Below are 15,604 nucleotides of genomic sequence, written 5' to 3'. Positions count from 1 at the left end.
ACTCCACCATATCAAAAGTCGACACCATGGAGCCCAGCAACTGCACTGCCGAGTGGATCGACACGTGGCGACTGCGCAGGCAGCTGCGAACCTGCTGCTGCAGCGTGCTTATCTTGTCCCTGGTTAAGAAAATCCTCTGTTGTTAAGAATCCAGCAAAGCCCCGAGATGTAGCATCCTCTGTTATGGCATCAGTGAGGACTTCTTCCAGTTGATCAACCAGATGCTGAAGAAGCAATTCCGGAGACCTGGCCAACAATAGCAAGTCGTCCAGGTAGGGTAATAGATGGATCCCCTGCAGCCGCAGTCGGGCCGCCATTACCGGCATAAGTTTGGTAAACACTCTGGGTGCCATGGACAGTCCAAACAGCAGGGCCTGAAACTGGAAGTGTTGATGTAACACTGCGAACCTGAGGTACTTCTGGTGAGCCGAAGCTATCGGGACGTGCAGGTAGGCATACTGTATGTCCAGAGACACCATAAAATCCCCAGGTTCCACAGCCAGTATAATTGACCGCAGGGTTCCCATCTTGAACCGGGGTGTTCGGAGGAACTTGTTTAGGGACTTGAGATTCAGGATAGGCCTGTATGTCCCATTGGCTTTTGGACCCAAAAAGAGAGTGGAATAATACTCCGTTCCCCTCTGGGGAATAGGTACTGGAACTATAACTCCCTGTAGGAGCATAGATCGAACCACTCTCTGCAGTTCCAATGCCTTTTCCTGATCCATGTGGAGGTCTGTTTTGGAACGAAAGGGCATACCCTTGAGAGACCACTTCCCTTACCCAAGTGTCTGTTGTGGTATGACACCAACACTGGGTGAACTGAAGAAGTCAGCCTCCCACCTTGGGGTCCCCCAAGGAGAGGCCCGTCCGTCAGGCTGAAGGTTTAGCCTCGGGCTTGGCAGCTGGACGCCTAGAATTCCGGGCCTGGTTTTTGGGCTTTGTGACTTTCTTAGTTCCGGACGGTCTGGGAAAGGACTGAGCCTTGGCCTTACTCTGAGGGCGGAAGGTCCGAAAATTACTGAGTTCCAGAACACGAGGGTAATGGGGCCGAAGGTAAACAGTCAGACTTGGCAGCCACCAAAGTGTTCACAATTTTGTCCAAATCTGGACCAAAAAGTACCTGGCCATTAAAGGGTAAACCCTTTCTTGGACTCAGCATCCGCCCTCCAAGATCGCAACCAGAGAGAGCGTCTGATGGAATGCGGGATATTAGCATACTAACTTCCAGAGCAGCCTCACTCACATATGTGGCTGAATCTCTGAGGAAACCTACCAGTTCCACTTGTTCACTGGTAGCTTCTACAGGCAAGGACGCCTCCAGGGCATTAGCCCAATGCTCCATTGCCCTGGCCACAAAGTATATAGCCATAGCTGGCCTAGCCACTCCCCCTGAAAGAGAATAAATGGACTTTAAGCATATTTCCACCTTCCTGTCTGTGACATCCTTTAATGATGACATGGATGGCATAGGGAGTGTCGCACTTTTGACAAGGTGCGTAATATGAGAATCCACCTGAGGTGGAGTTTCCCATTTAGAGAAATACTTCTCCTCGAATGGATAAGTGGTCTCCAATCTCTTCTGTTACTGAAATCTCCTGCTTGGAGTTTTCCATGCTTCTTCCAAGTGTTCAACCAGCTGATCAGACAGCAGAAAAGCTGTCGCTGAACTTTTAACTTCTTTAAAGTAAGCATGTTTGGATTTGGCTGCTGGGGAATCCTCATCCCCAATATCCATGGCCACACGGACCGCACAGATGAGGCCATGCACATATATTTTGGACTTGGGCTCCGCCTCTTTTAGAGGGAGCTCAGATACAGATAAGTCCTGTATTTCCCCATCATCAGTCGACACATCATCCTGATAGTACATAGACTGGGAAGACAGTATCTCTTTCCTAACAGAACACTGGAAAGTCTCCCCCTGTAACACCTCCATCAGGTTTTGTACCGTATTGGTGAGTGTATTAACCCACACAGGTTCCGACTGTGTTTGGTAGGGAGTAGGTTGTAAAGGCATACTATGAGCCACAGCCAACTGTCTGGGGGTCCCCTGTGACGCAGATGGCATAGCAAGCTGTGGAGCGTACCCCAATGGTGGGGTCACTGGTGGTGCAGCAAGCCGACCCATCAGGGTATTTAGTGCTTGTGCAAAGCAAGCCCATGGAGGCTCTTGAGAAGAGCTGGGCCCAGCAGATAATCCTGCATTCCAGGTACACAGGGTACACAATCCTCCCACAATAATCTCTCCCTCTCTTATTCCAGCCAAACATCTGTTGCAGGACTGTGTGAGGGGTAGATCAGTCTGACCAGACTCACTGCCAGACATTATAAATGTGTGTCAAACTCCTTAGTACAATAATCGTTTGAACTGTGAAGCAAACTAACCCCTGAGCAGCAGTGTCACCGCAAGGGGCTTGTGAAAGAGAAAGTACAGGGATAGATAAAATGGCTGACAGAGAAATACAGGCAGAGAGTGTTAGCACAGACACATACAATGCCAGGAAAAACCTGCGCTATCATCAACTAGCTAGACCTTGTGTCTAGTAGGAATAGTGCTACATACACTGACCTGCTTAGAGGAGAGGTATGTAGGCAGGCCCAGGCATCGCAACTCCCGGTGAGACCAGCGCTTCAGCACATATAAAATGGGCGCCGGACTCATAGGGGGCGTGTCTGAGGGAGGAAAGCTGCCTCCAACCGCCAGACCGCAGTGGAAAGGCACGCAGTGCAGTGGGGGAGGGGCCGGCTGTGCAGTACAGGGAAGGCCCACTCCCCTGGCATGCTATTAACCCCCGTGATGCCGACAACGTCCGCACACTGTGCCCCGCTATCCCTTATGGTATAGTGTCAGAGCAGGCGCAATGCCTGTTAACACGCGCAGCCGCCTCCACAGGACCCCCACCTGGGAAGCCTACAGGACTGTGATGTCAGCGGCCCGCCCGCCGCGGACGCCAGCTGCTTACCTTAACGTCCCCTGTGAAGTCCGGCCACGGTCCTGGGCATCTGGAGGCTTTTGCTAGCCAAAACCACCAGACACCCGCCGTGATCCCTGGCGCCATGCCAGCGTCTCAGCGCCGGCGGGGTGTCGGAGTGGCAGGATGGGCATCCGCTGGACTGCCCCTGCTGACCACTCTTGTAGTTTTAAAAGTTTTCTGGGGCTGTCAATGCAGCCCCTCTTGAAGTGACCGACTCCGTGCCAAGCACCTACGAAACTGAGGTGCCTTGGCTTGGGGCAGGGAATAGGAGAGGGGCCCGGTGCATCCTGGGAGCACAAATTTAACTATTGAGGTGCCTGAGACTAACGTCATCGCCTATACCCCAAGGTCTCCTGTGGAGCCCTATGGACCCTGCAGTAGAAATAATCTTAACATATCGCCTGGTCACCCGGTAGAGCATACACACTGCACGATTTGCGGGAAATCGTTAACGAGATTGTTAGATTGAGCTGCATGTAGGGAAGACCTGAAGATGCGACAGATGCAGAGGGAGAACGCATAGTGCATACACACTTGACGATTTGAATGATTTGGTGTTCCGATGCGTTGTAATTGGCCAGATCGTTCAAGATATCGTCTAATGTGTATGGGGTTTTATACTCGCGGCCCAAACCTTGTAGTCCCGACTCCCATGCTTTTTACTGGGACGGCCAGGGGGGTGCAAGAGATGCGGACTGCCCGGTGTGCAGTGCCGGCTTCCTTACAGTGTCAGGATACTACAGTGCAGCACCCAGCTCCTGTCATTGAGGGGGAGTCTGCACCTTGGTGTCACCCCTCACCCCCCTTGTGACGCCACTGAGTGAGGATACAGCCTATCCGATCATTAGAAAGTAATGACATCATTGAGAGTGCAGCCTATCTGATCACTAGAAAACAGTGAGATTACTGAGGATGCAATCTATCGAATTACTAGGAGCAAACGACATGAAGTGATGAAAACAAGTTTAGTCACAAAATGGATGCCTGCACTCCATGTAGGCCATAGCTGCTCCTTTGCTCTGTACCTGCTATAAATATGAATACGATGGCATATCATCGTCTGGATAAAGTTTGTTTTGCTCAGAGTTGCTGAGTTGTGACGAGAATGTACTGCAGTGCAGGGTACTTTACTGCAGCACTCCCACAGGCTCTGTAGTACTGTTACAAAAACCCACATTTACAGAATAATTCAGTATATGTTACACTCACAGCACAATGCTGTATGGTAAGATTTAGTTCCTTTGAGGCATTAATAGCTTTAGCTGCATTTTCCTAGAATCCTGTGTAAACACAGCTACCCAATATATATTACCAGCTGTAACAAATATTTTTAATTAGGATGCAATGAGATATTATTTGTAATCTCTTAAATAATATATGCAAATGAGTAGTATGTTTATACTTTTTCCTTTTTGTCTACTCGGTGAAGCTTTTCTCTTTGTATTCTCTCTCTTTCTCGTTGTTCCTCCTCTTGTTGTCTCCTGGCAGCGATAGAAGATTCTAATCTAGCAGCTTCCTCCTGGTGCGCTCTCCACTGCATGACCTAAAATGGGATTTGAGGAAGATTTCAAATACATTAAACAGATTACACATAATGTAACAAGAATATTACTTGAATTATAATGCAGTTAGGTGTCAGAACTACTTTACAGCATTCTGTTGTAATTATTATTATTATTATTATTATTATTATTATTATTATTATTATTATTATTATATTAGTTCCTGGCTAATCTAAATACTTACAACAGGCACACAAACACACTTTTTTTTTTGCCAGAAGCTAATTGTTAATTAGCAAACAGGAAACTCAAATGAATATTATGACAACATGCAATGCCCATGCAGGGGTATCAAGACAGGGGATAAGGGTCTGCCTAGTAGGCGCATCTAAAGTCCCAAAATTGTGTTGCTATACCTCCTCCAGTGGCACAATAGGGTCACTGGAGGAGCAAATGTGCATAATCCTCCTCATAGAGTCAGAGGTGGGCCTACAGCATGCTGATGATCTCACCTGTGAGCTTGTTTGCAGTCAGAATCATCAACACGCTGCGGGCCCCCTTGTCAGTGTCTGATGTTCTGATGTTGTGTGGGAGACGGGGTTGGCAGTCTCTTGTAAGTACAGGAGGATATATGCTCCTTCAGTTGCATCCTCCTTTATTTAACACACACATTTCTTAGCAATGTCATACCTGGGACTCCAACCCAAGACCTCACACACTGCTGCCTGACATCTGGTTTTATACTGACAATTACACATAGCTTCATATAGATAGAATTACCAGGTTTCCTATGCAAGAGCAAACAGCTGCAATGTGTGAGATCCTGGGTTCAAGTTCAGGGTATGACATTACTGACAAATGTGTGTGTTAAATAAAGAAAGATGTAACTAAAGTTAAGTGTATTGGTGTTGAAATCCCTTTCTTTGAGTCTTCTGAAAATCAGTGTCTGAGTCTCTTCGCAGCAGAGCAGTAGGTGAATAGATGACGTTCACATGCGCATGGCATCTATTTACAGTAGGTTGAGAGCCTGATGGAAGCCCAGCATCTCAGAAAGTACTGGGCACGCGCCCAGAGTGATGAAAATGGGGGTTGCCACACACCCTTCCTGCAAGGCCACACCTTCTTTTAAGACATGCACGTGTGCATAATCCTGATTACCATCCTGAAAATTTTGGTAGGTATGACCTACCTGAAAAAGGGAGGGAAATGCAAAAGGTAGACAAAACAAACTAATGTTCTTGCTACTACTCCATACTTGCCTACTTTTGAAAAAGCATTTCAGGGAGATTGTGAAAGCAACATCTATGAGGGCGGCGGTAAAGTGGGCGTGTACTGCTACATCTGAGGGGCGTGTCATAAACCTGACTTATATCCAAATGTAACTGAGCCCCACAGCAGTTAGTAAGATCTACTTGTTGATGAAAACACACTGATACTTCTCAGAAAATACATGTAGCCATAGGGATCATTGTGCCTTATAATAAATGCAGGGAAATTATACTAATGATCTCATTTGAATGTATATATCTCTGTTTTTTCTTTTATATAACAGTGTCATAATGGGGGTAAGGTGAAATAAGAGATTTTGGTAGACTTTTCAGGGAGACAGGGAGATTGCTGCTATTTCAGGGAGTCTCCCTGACAATGAGGGAGAGTTGGCAAGTATGTACTACTCCCCTAAAACCCTTATTGGCCAACCAGGTGTGATTGACACAAGTCAGCCCCCCAGTCTAGTGGTTTAATCCATCTCTGGCATATCCTGCCTTCAGTTCCTCTTACATACTGTGGGCCTGTTCAGCAAGAATCGCAGTTGCTTATACGCACGCAGTCGGCCGATTGTTGCGTACTGCGCATGCGTGAACCAGGCACTGCAATCGGGACTGTGATCGCAGTATCCACGCAGAGCCATCGCAGAGTGATTGACAGGCAGTGCCGTTTGTGGGTGGTGACGGGGGATAGTCGGCCGAATGCAGGCATGCCAGTGCGTTTCAAAGGCGTTGGAGGGGCGTGCATAAATTATCCACTGCGATACCAGACGCAGCCTGAGGCCTCATAGCGTAGACTGAATTAAGCAATTCCTGAGTGGGGTCTGACCTGTCTTAACTGTGCGTATGGGTCCAATGTTACAGATTATTTTGCTATGTTGCCAAAGTATACGGATGTGAGCAAGGGGAGGTGGGTGTCCTTATGTTAGGCTGCGATCTCAATGTGAATGCAAATATATACATATCACCGCTGATATTAGCAACTGCGTTGCGTGCGTATAAGCAGAATAGCGATCCTGGCTGAATCAGGCCCTGCATTTGCTTTATTTAGGTCTAATTAATGCATGTATGTTTATTTGCTCATGCATACTGCATGTTTATTTTGTCATGCTCACTATTCTACTGTGACTGATGTGTCTGTAACCACAAATACTCTGTTTTCTTCTAATAAAAGAGATTTAATAAAATAAAAAAAGTAAAAATACAAAAAAAACTGTCAGTATGCTGCAGTGCACGGCCTGTGGATGTAGCACTTTCACCCGCAGCATATTACGTATATGACAGCCTTGCAATAGTCAGGTGCTTACATGTGGAGAGAGGAGGCAATGACGTCAGCAGGAGGATGTCACACTTCCTCCAGCCCCTGAAGTTGCTTTGATGTACAGCACAACATGGCTACAAACCAGACCAACTGCTCATGGTCATCCTCAATGGTATCACTTGCTGACAGTGAATTCTTCTGTTGCTTCTTCTTCTGCGTTTTGTCCACAAATTGAATTCCTTCAAATCACTAAAGAGATGTGATCGTATTAGGCTGGCTCTGATCTAGTTTACAATGCAATTGATCTACTCCTGGTATCCCTATTTCTATGTGCTACCTTGATCCTTTTCGCTGAAATAAGTTACTCTGAGAATACTCCAAGGAGGAAGATTTAATTCCATTTATGTCGTTTAGGCAACCTGTGGCTCTCCAGCGTATGATGAACTACTAGTTCCAGCAGTCTCCTACAGTCCTCTGTATAATTATTAATATAATAATATTTGTATAGTTGTATTGTATAGCTTTCTTTTTACAGGGCTCAGCATAAGAGAGTGATCACCAGTATGGGGCTCCTCAGTGCAGACTGGTCACCAGCATGGGGATATAATTAATACGATGGGTGTGGTATATTTTGTCAACATTCATAATGTCGACTTGAGAATGTCGAGGTCATAATGTTGTCCAACAGAATGTTGACATGCTCGCAATGGCAATTCATCATGACCACATGATTAGAATGACGACAAAAAGTCCCTGGTGGTCTAGCAGTGACTTATCTGGTACGGCGGCCGGTTCAGTGGCTCCAGTGATGTCTTCCGGGTCCGGCAAACATCCAACAATGACTTCCAGCGGTACTTGCGGCAGTGAGTATGTCTAGCCCCTAACTCTCCCCCAACCTAAAATCTCCCCTCCAGTATCGTGTTTTCTTGCTTAAACAAAGAAGCATTTACATGTTTACAGGCTCTATTCATCAAGTTAATTATTGGGGTCAGAACGGACCCCAATAATTAACATTCCTACTTGCCACGAACGTGGAGCAATTCATGATTGCTACGGCGTGATGACAGCTGATCTGAAAATCAGCTGTCTCCCCGGAACAGTGAATCTTTTTACTACTCCTTTCGGACCTTACAGGTCACGCGTGCGCACAAGAGCCCCGGCGTCCGGCGGAAGGAGCCAGACAGGGACAGAGGGATCCGAAAGGATCCCTTTTTTCCTGACCCTGGACTCCTTCCCGGTTGTGGGACCAAATGCCATTTGAAGATGGTGAATGCTCCCAAAATCAATCTCCGTAAATATTGCATTTTGGGAGCTTGATGAATTCTGTTCCCATACTAGTTTATGGGGACAGCGGGCCAATCCCGGAGAGAAAGGTAAGCAGAAGATATCTGTGATATATCCTGCTTTACCTTTTTAATGAATAGCCCTAGAACTTAATTTCTACAATTGCAGGTGAAAATTTTCAATTTCACCTGCTTTTGTAGAAATTAAGTGATGATGAATAGAGGCCTAAAACTGATTTATGCATCTCTGTGACATTTACAAAGGAAAGCAGGAGTTCAGCAAACGAAAATACAGTAATATATTTAGTGCTAGGTTATGTGTTGAATTGTATGCTGGACAAAGGATTTCAAGATCATGCCTCTAAAACTTGCAGTTACATATGACACTGCCCCAGGGATCTTCCTTTCACCTGTCCCTTATTTGGGAGATGATTTGTTGGCAATCCTATGAGCTAGGCTAAGGCGTTCAATAAGCAATTTCAACCTCCATTGCTACAAACCTCATCAATGGCACATTTTACAGTCAATAATTCAGCCATTATATTTAAGTCACCCTTTCACAATTATGTTTATGATAACCGTGACTGTACTCCAGGAATACGTGGGAGGCATACAATGCTTTAATTACTAAATTATGAGCACACATCAAATAATGTCAAGTTGCGAGAAGCTTTCAATGTTTTTAACAGTCTTCGTTTATTTAATGTCTAACTAAGGTTGTGTGATCTTGACAGAGAAAATAAATTCCTTATTGATTGGTTCCTGTGTTGAGAAGCAGCAGATTTTTCTCAGCTTGGCATAAAAGATGAAACTGACATGAGAGCTTTTCAGCCGCTCGGGGTGTTACTGAACAGATGTTCTTAAGATAAATTGCACAGAACAAATGTGGATCCCTGCCCAATACTTCAAATAACGAGAAAATGACAAACTATTGATACTGATGGTATCTCCAAGCGCAGATTAATCAGACAAATTTTATTTTGCAAATATCTTTTATAGAAATATGATAGACTATCATGGGTCAGCTAAACACCGTTCAAGGATCAACTAAGGGTCAACATGAAAGAATTATTCTCAATACATAAAAATACTTGTATCCTGTATTTATAGTAAGATGCTATGGGCATATGTAACAGCCTCCGATTTTGCAAAACTGTAGGGAATTTCTGGCATTGCTGTATGTAATACAATGCAATAGAAGGTAAACAGATGAAAGTCACCAGAAAAAACCCATTTGAATTATTATTATTATCATTATTATTTATTTTTGATGGCGCCACAAGGGGTCCGCAGGGCCTTCTAAAGGGCCTGAATCAGAGATTACGCTATCTCAATGGTTAGTGTACATCTCCAATGGTTTAGGGTCTGATCATGTGCATAATGGGTCCAGCAATCTTGCATGCAGACCCTACCAAGCCGCAACATGATTGACAAGCAGCAGCATTTGGGGGCGGAGTGGGGGCATGGCTGGCCTCTGTTCCTAGAAATGGGGGGGTGTAAGTTTCAGCTACCGCAGCCTGGCCAAAGGAGCATGGTCACGATGGTGATCCCAGACTGTGAGCTTGGTCGCAGGGCTGGGATCGCAGATGCAGCATTTGAATTTGAGATGGATGGAGTTGCACAGTCACGAAGGTGACATACAATACAGAACATTGCAGGATATGGACATTGTTTATAAACATTTCTGCATCAGCAGCCATAATACTCAAATAAGCAGCAGGGCGGCAGAACCCAAAGGTTGGAAGGAGATGATGGTAGAAGTGAGGAAAAGAGAAGCACATGAAGAATGAGGGCCCTGCTCATAGAGATACCAGTCTAAAGGGGGGGCAGACAGACAGGGTGGAGAGACAGTAAGGAGCATGGGGCAGTGGGTTAGCATGAGAGCTGGAAGGCTTTGATGCAGAAGTGGGTCTTGATAACCCAATTGAAATTTTGCAGAGAGATGGAGAGTCTGATGGGGAAAGAGTTCCAGAGGTAAGGAGCAACGTGGGCAAAATCTAGGAGGTGGGAGTGAGAGGAAGTAACCAGCTGGTAGTAGAGGCGACATTCATGTTTGGAGCGAAGTGGGTGGGCTGGAGTGTATAGGGTGATATGTTTAGTGTTGTAAATATGAGAGTAGTGGATGAGGATTTTGTAAGTGAGTGTGAGAAGTTTAAATTCTGAAGGAAAGCCAGTGAAGGGCTTGTAGGAGAGGGGAGGCAGATGTAGTGTGTTTAAAGAGGAAGATAAGATGAGCAGCAGCATTGAGGACACACTGTATCAGATACAGGTGGGAGTCAGAGAGGCCAGATAAGAGGAGGTTGCAGTAGTCCAGTCTGGAGATGACCAGTGAGTGGAATAGGGCCTTAGTTGCTTCCAGGGTGAGAAAGGGTCTAATCCTGGAGATATTTTTGAGGAGCGTGGTATAAGAGACAGACAGTTATTAGATAGACAATGTCTAGGTAGACACCAGATGTTAGACAGACAAAAGGTCGACAAGGCCAAAAGTTCAACACACAAAAGGTCGACACACAAAAGGTCGACAAGATCAAAATGTCGACACAAAAAATGGTTGCCACAAAAATGGTCGACGCGTTTTTGTTACAAAAATGGTTGACACATTTTTTTTTCTAGCCCTAATCTTCACCCTAACCCAAACCCTCTTCTTGGTGCCTAACCCTAACCCTCCCTCCTGCTGCCAAACCCTAACCATCGGGGTAGGTGCCTGACCCTAATCATCTCTTCTAGTGTCTAACCCTAACCCTCCAGAAAGTGCCTAACCCCAAACCTAACCTTTTGTGTCAACATTTTGACCCTGTCAACCATTTGTACATGTCAACCTTTTGTGTGTCAACCTTTTGTGTGTTGACCTTTTGTCCCTGTCAAACTTTTGCCTGTCTAACATCTGGTGTCTACCTAGATATTGTCTATCTACAGTCCAGAACCCATTTTTGATTTGCAAGCAGCAGGACTGTGAGAGATTCTGAATGTGTGGTTTGAAGGAGGGGGAGGAGCCAAGGATGACTCCAAGACAGCGCAATTGCGGGCTAGAGGAGAATGCTGGTGCCAATAGATAAAGAAATTGTGGGATTTGAGGATTTTCGGGAGGGTGGGAAAATCATCATCTCAGTCTTGGACAAGTTAAGTTTAAGAAAGTGCTGGGACATCCAAGAGGAAATAGCAGAGAGACAGTTGGAGATACGAGTTGGAATCAATCTTGAGATGCGATTCACCATCCTGATATTCTGAATGCCAAACATACCAGTCACCACTAGAATGTGTGTTCTGAAGTCGCCAAAAATGCACCAGAATAACTTGCTAAACAGTAGATGGGGATTTGGGCTGTGACATTGGGCCTGATTCAGCGGTACACGCAATGTCGATGTTGGACGCAGTAGAGTGATTTTTTTGCCACTGTGCATGCTTCATAGCCGCATTGCGCATATGCTGCGATTGATTAGCGACGGCGGACACAGTGAGGATACAATCACAAAAGGAGTGACATGTAGTGACTATTTGGGGGAGGTAACAGGGATGGCTACAAACGCAGACGTGTTGCCACCGTTTTCTGGGCATGTCTTAGTTAGCCACACTAAATGCATTTGCAGTTGGACTGGCCCCGGCATCTTAGTTGAGATGGACATTCTGAGACACCATAAGGTTGCTCAGAAGTTTGATGGGGTGACTGATGTGCGACTGATGTGCGACTGATGTTCCTGATGTTGTGTCTTTTGTACGCAATTTGCGGAACTGAGACGCTGCTGGGGGGCATCTCTGTACACAGGGGATGAGACATTAGCATATTTTCTGCAAGTCCATCCAACATCCAACAATGCAACTGCGACCACCTCTGAGTCAGGCCAAAAGGGCATATAAATCAGGGCAAAATATTTCAATCAAAGAACATCACAATTATACTAAGAATAGTTTGAATTCATTATTTTTTGGAGACAACGTCTTTCTTGAGTTGTTCAAACTTTTTTTAATGGAGTGCAATTATTCACTTTTTTCTTTGATGGGAATTTTAAATAGCTGATGGTAATTAATCATGGGCTTTTATAATTATATTTGATTTTTTTTATAATTATATTTGATTTTCCATTCACAAAGCTCTTTTTATACGGCAATTATGGAATTATAATCATAAAAATGAATGATTAATTCTTTCTGAAGGTTAATAAATCTAAGCAAATAACAGGAGAATAAGTGAAGTGTGTCATCCAGATGTTGTGGATTATATAGAGACACAGAGGGACAGACTCTGGGCCTGATTCAGAAGGTGGACAAAAATCCCGTCGCAACAGCATTTCCGTATGCAGCGGTTCAGCGATAATATGCTAATGCCACAGCTGCTAGGCCGTGTACAGAGAGGCCTACCAGCTGCATCTCTAATCCACTGCTTGCATTCAAAGACGTACCATCGGTCACACCATCGATCCTCTGGTTGCACAATATGTCCATTGGAAGTCAGTTGCTGAAGCCTCTACAACTGCTTCAGTGTCAGGATGAGGTGATTTCTCTATACCTGAGGTTCACAAACGCGTCCTCAAGGGTCCCCAACAGTTCAGGTTTTAGAGATATACATGGTTGAACACAGGTGGTTAAATCAAATTGACTGACGGCATATAACAAAACAAATCAACCTCACTCGCGCTCTGGATTGTTCCAACAAGTCAACAATAAGTCCATCAAAGGAACCGGTATAGGTAATTCTCCGGTATAAAAAAGAAGAAATGGAAAACACAATATAGTGTAATAACGTAACTGTACGATGTAGCCACCCAGGGATGTGAATATGAGGAGAATATGGTGGACTATGAAGCTCTTCTCCTGGCTTAGTATGGCCCCAACTCCCATAAGAAAGAATCACCCAGATGTGAATGAGGATGTCTTGTGTGGAGTTCCTTACATGTATGCTTACTTGTAAGGGTGATGTATGGACATATAAAGGTATCTTTATTTTCAGAAACCTTAATCTGTGTTCCTTAACGGAATGTGGGGACTTTCAAGTCGTGATATGACAAGGTAAAAGAAAAGACCGTCATCCACTACCATGAAAGACAGCTGTTTATTATATAAATAAAAACATATAAAAAATGCAGCAGTAAGCCCATACCATCATGGTAATATTATGCAGATTCCTATTGCCCTGCAGAAGATGGACCCGGATCAGTAAGGGCAAATGGGTAGCATATAGAATGGATGGGATACTGCATACAATGGGTGAAGCGACACTCTTCAACGCGTTTCGGCATGCTGCGGAGCCTTTTTCAGGATGAGTGTCCTTTCACTCCCTGATGCAAGCTCTGTTTCAGCAGCCTGACTGACGTACTAATATATATGGTGACAATCTACTAAACCTATTCACAGCACTCCAGGTAGTGTTATACTTAGGCGGCTCTCATCAATGCTCAACCAATGAGCAGCGGAGCACAACGAGACATGCAGCGGAACAACTCTTATTTCTGACGCTGCAAAGAGCGATCATACTGATGCATGAGATATTCTGAAAGTGCATATTTTAAAGAAATATAAGAGTATTCCCATTTGTGTGAAAGTTGTTTTGTTGAAAGGTACTGTTTGGTAAATCTAAAAAGTAAATATGGTGCATAGCATGTCTAGTATGTTCTATAGGGGTATATTTACTAATTTAGCAAATTGCCCCGATAAATAACATCTCTCATCACCGCTATTCACAGTAATAAGAAATGCTACTGTATCAAGAAACTGTACACAGGACATTACATACGATAAAATACTTTCCCGGGAAATATTTTCTTTTCAGTGATAGTGATAGCTGTCACTATAGTTACGGGGCATAGATACCAGAGCCGTAACTGGACTTTTTGATGCCCTGGGCCTGAGAGATCATTGGCACCCTCCTCCCCTTTTTTATCAAATAGGGACGAAAAAAGGGGTGTAGCCACATAGGGAAAGGCCATGATAAATCTGATTTGTGCCGTATGAAGATGAAGGTGCACCGGTCCCTTTGTGCCACTATTAATCAGGTATCACTGCAAATATACTGTGAATCCAGTGGCTGCAGTGATGATACACAGTAACTATGTAGTATAACTCACCAGCTCTAGATGTAGGAGAGCGCTGGTGAACCTGCAACTGCAGCAGGATTTGTTCGTTAGAACAGCCATGCACAAGCCTGGAGTCGGCAGTGTAGATCATCGACTGAAGGGGTAGGAAGAGTGCTACTTACTGTATAGTGTATATGCAGCAAATATCAGCGACAGGGAGATCCATGCATGCATGTACAGTTGGGAGGTATGCAAGTGAGAATACAGAAAATTGACAGGCCCGAACAGTGCCCAGGCCTGGTGACAGAGGAGTACAGAAGGTACAGAGGGGGCCCTGGGGGCCACGGCAGCTAAATCTGACTTACAGTACATACAGACTACGCCATCCGTCTGGCACGGCGCAACTAGATAGAAAATGTATCAAATAAACAAGCTGCTAGGGTAATCTCCCCTGTGACTCCTTCCCTGGCTGGAATGTGCTGCACATAGTAATGAATGACGCTGTCGTGTCATTACGTATGATGTTGCACCCGCGTCACCCTCTTTGCCACAGCGGTGGAGTGGCCTCCTAGGAAGAGGAGGAGGCAAGGCAAGCTCAAGCTTTATTAGCAAAACCACGCTCCGCTCCGATGTCACACCCTCCCCAGGCAATTTGCAGCCCCAGCCCTGTCATTCCCGAGAACTTTATGAGGCAGGTTCTACACATTGGCTATGTTCTGTGAGTGTATCAGGGTTGCCTACCCTCCCGATTTTAGCGGGAGTCTCCCGGTTTTTAATAAGCCTCCCGCAAACATTACCTGAACTCCCGGATTCTTTAAATCTGTTGATTGCGCATGCGCAAAACCGGACTGTCGGGGGGGGGGGGGGGCGGAGTTTGCGGGGGGGGGGACGTCATGACGTCACAACGTGTGACGCCATGATTCTTCAAGGCCGGCCACCGTGGGGTTGGCCGGCTAGTGAACGGTGAGTGCTTGGGCGCGGTGGCGGTGGCGGGCAGAGTGGAGCCTGTTAATAGCAGCGCTGCACTGACCAGCAGTGCTGACTGATCAGGGACATCAGCGCAGGTATGGTGTCCTTTTCTCCCCCCATGGTGGTCTCAAATATAATTGTAAGCGGCCAATGAAACCTGCGTCTGCCTCATATACAGTGATGGTGGCTGGGGCTGGGTGCTGAGTCACAGGCATTATTAACTGCACTTTGAAAGGACACTCACTGACAGCCAATAAATGGATGACTGTCAGTGTAGATCATCGACTGAAGGGGTAGGAAGAGTGCTACTTACAATAAATGGATGACTGTCAGTGAGT

The 15,604-nt window shown here is 45.5% G+C and overlaps 1 protein-coding gene across 1 annotated transcript in view; it reads right to left on the bottom strand.

Annotated features, from left to right (window-relative positions):
* The window catches only part of CCDC148 (coiled-coil domain containing 148), a 304,783-nt gene that overhangs the window by 18,263 nt on the left and 270,916 nt on the right, over positions 1-15,604 (bottom strand). Inside the window, exon 11 of the mRNA XM_088461987.1 lies at positions 4,381-4,521. Coding sequence (XP_088318113.1) covers positions 4,381-4,521 — 141 coding nt within the window. The remainder of the gene's footprint in view (positions 1-4,380; positions 4,522-15,604) is intronic.

This window comes from Taudactylus pleione, unplaced genomic scaffold (assembly GCF_031769625.1).
Source record: "Taudactylus pleione unplaced genomic scaffold, aTauple2 ptg001137l, whole genome shotgun sequence".
Taxonomy (NCBI): Eukaryota; Metazoa; Chordata; class Amphibia; order Anura; family Myobatrachidae; genus Taudactylus; species Taudactylus pleione.
This window is presented reverse-complemented; position numbering and strand designations above follow the sequence as displayed.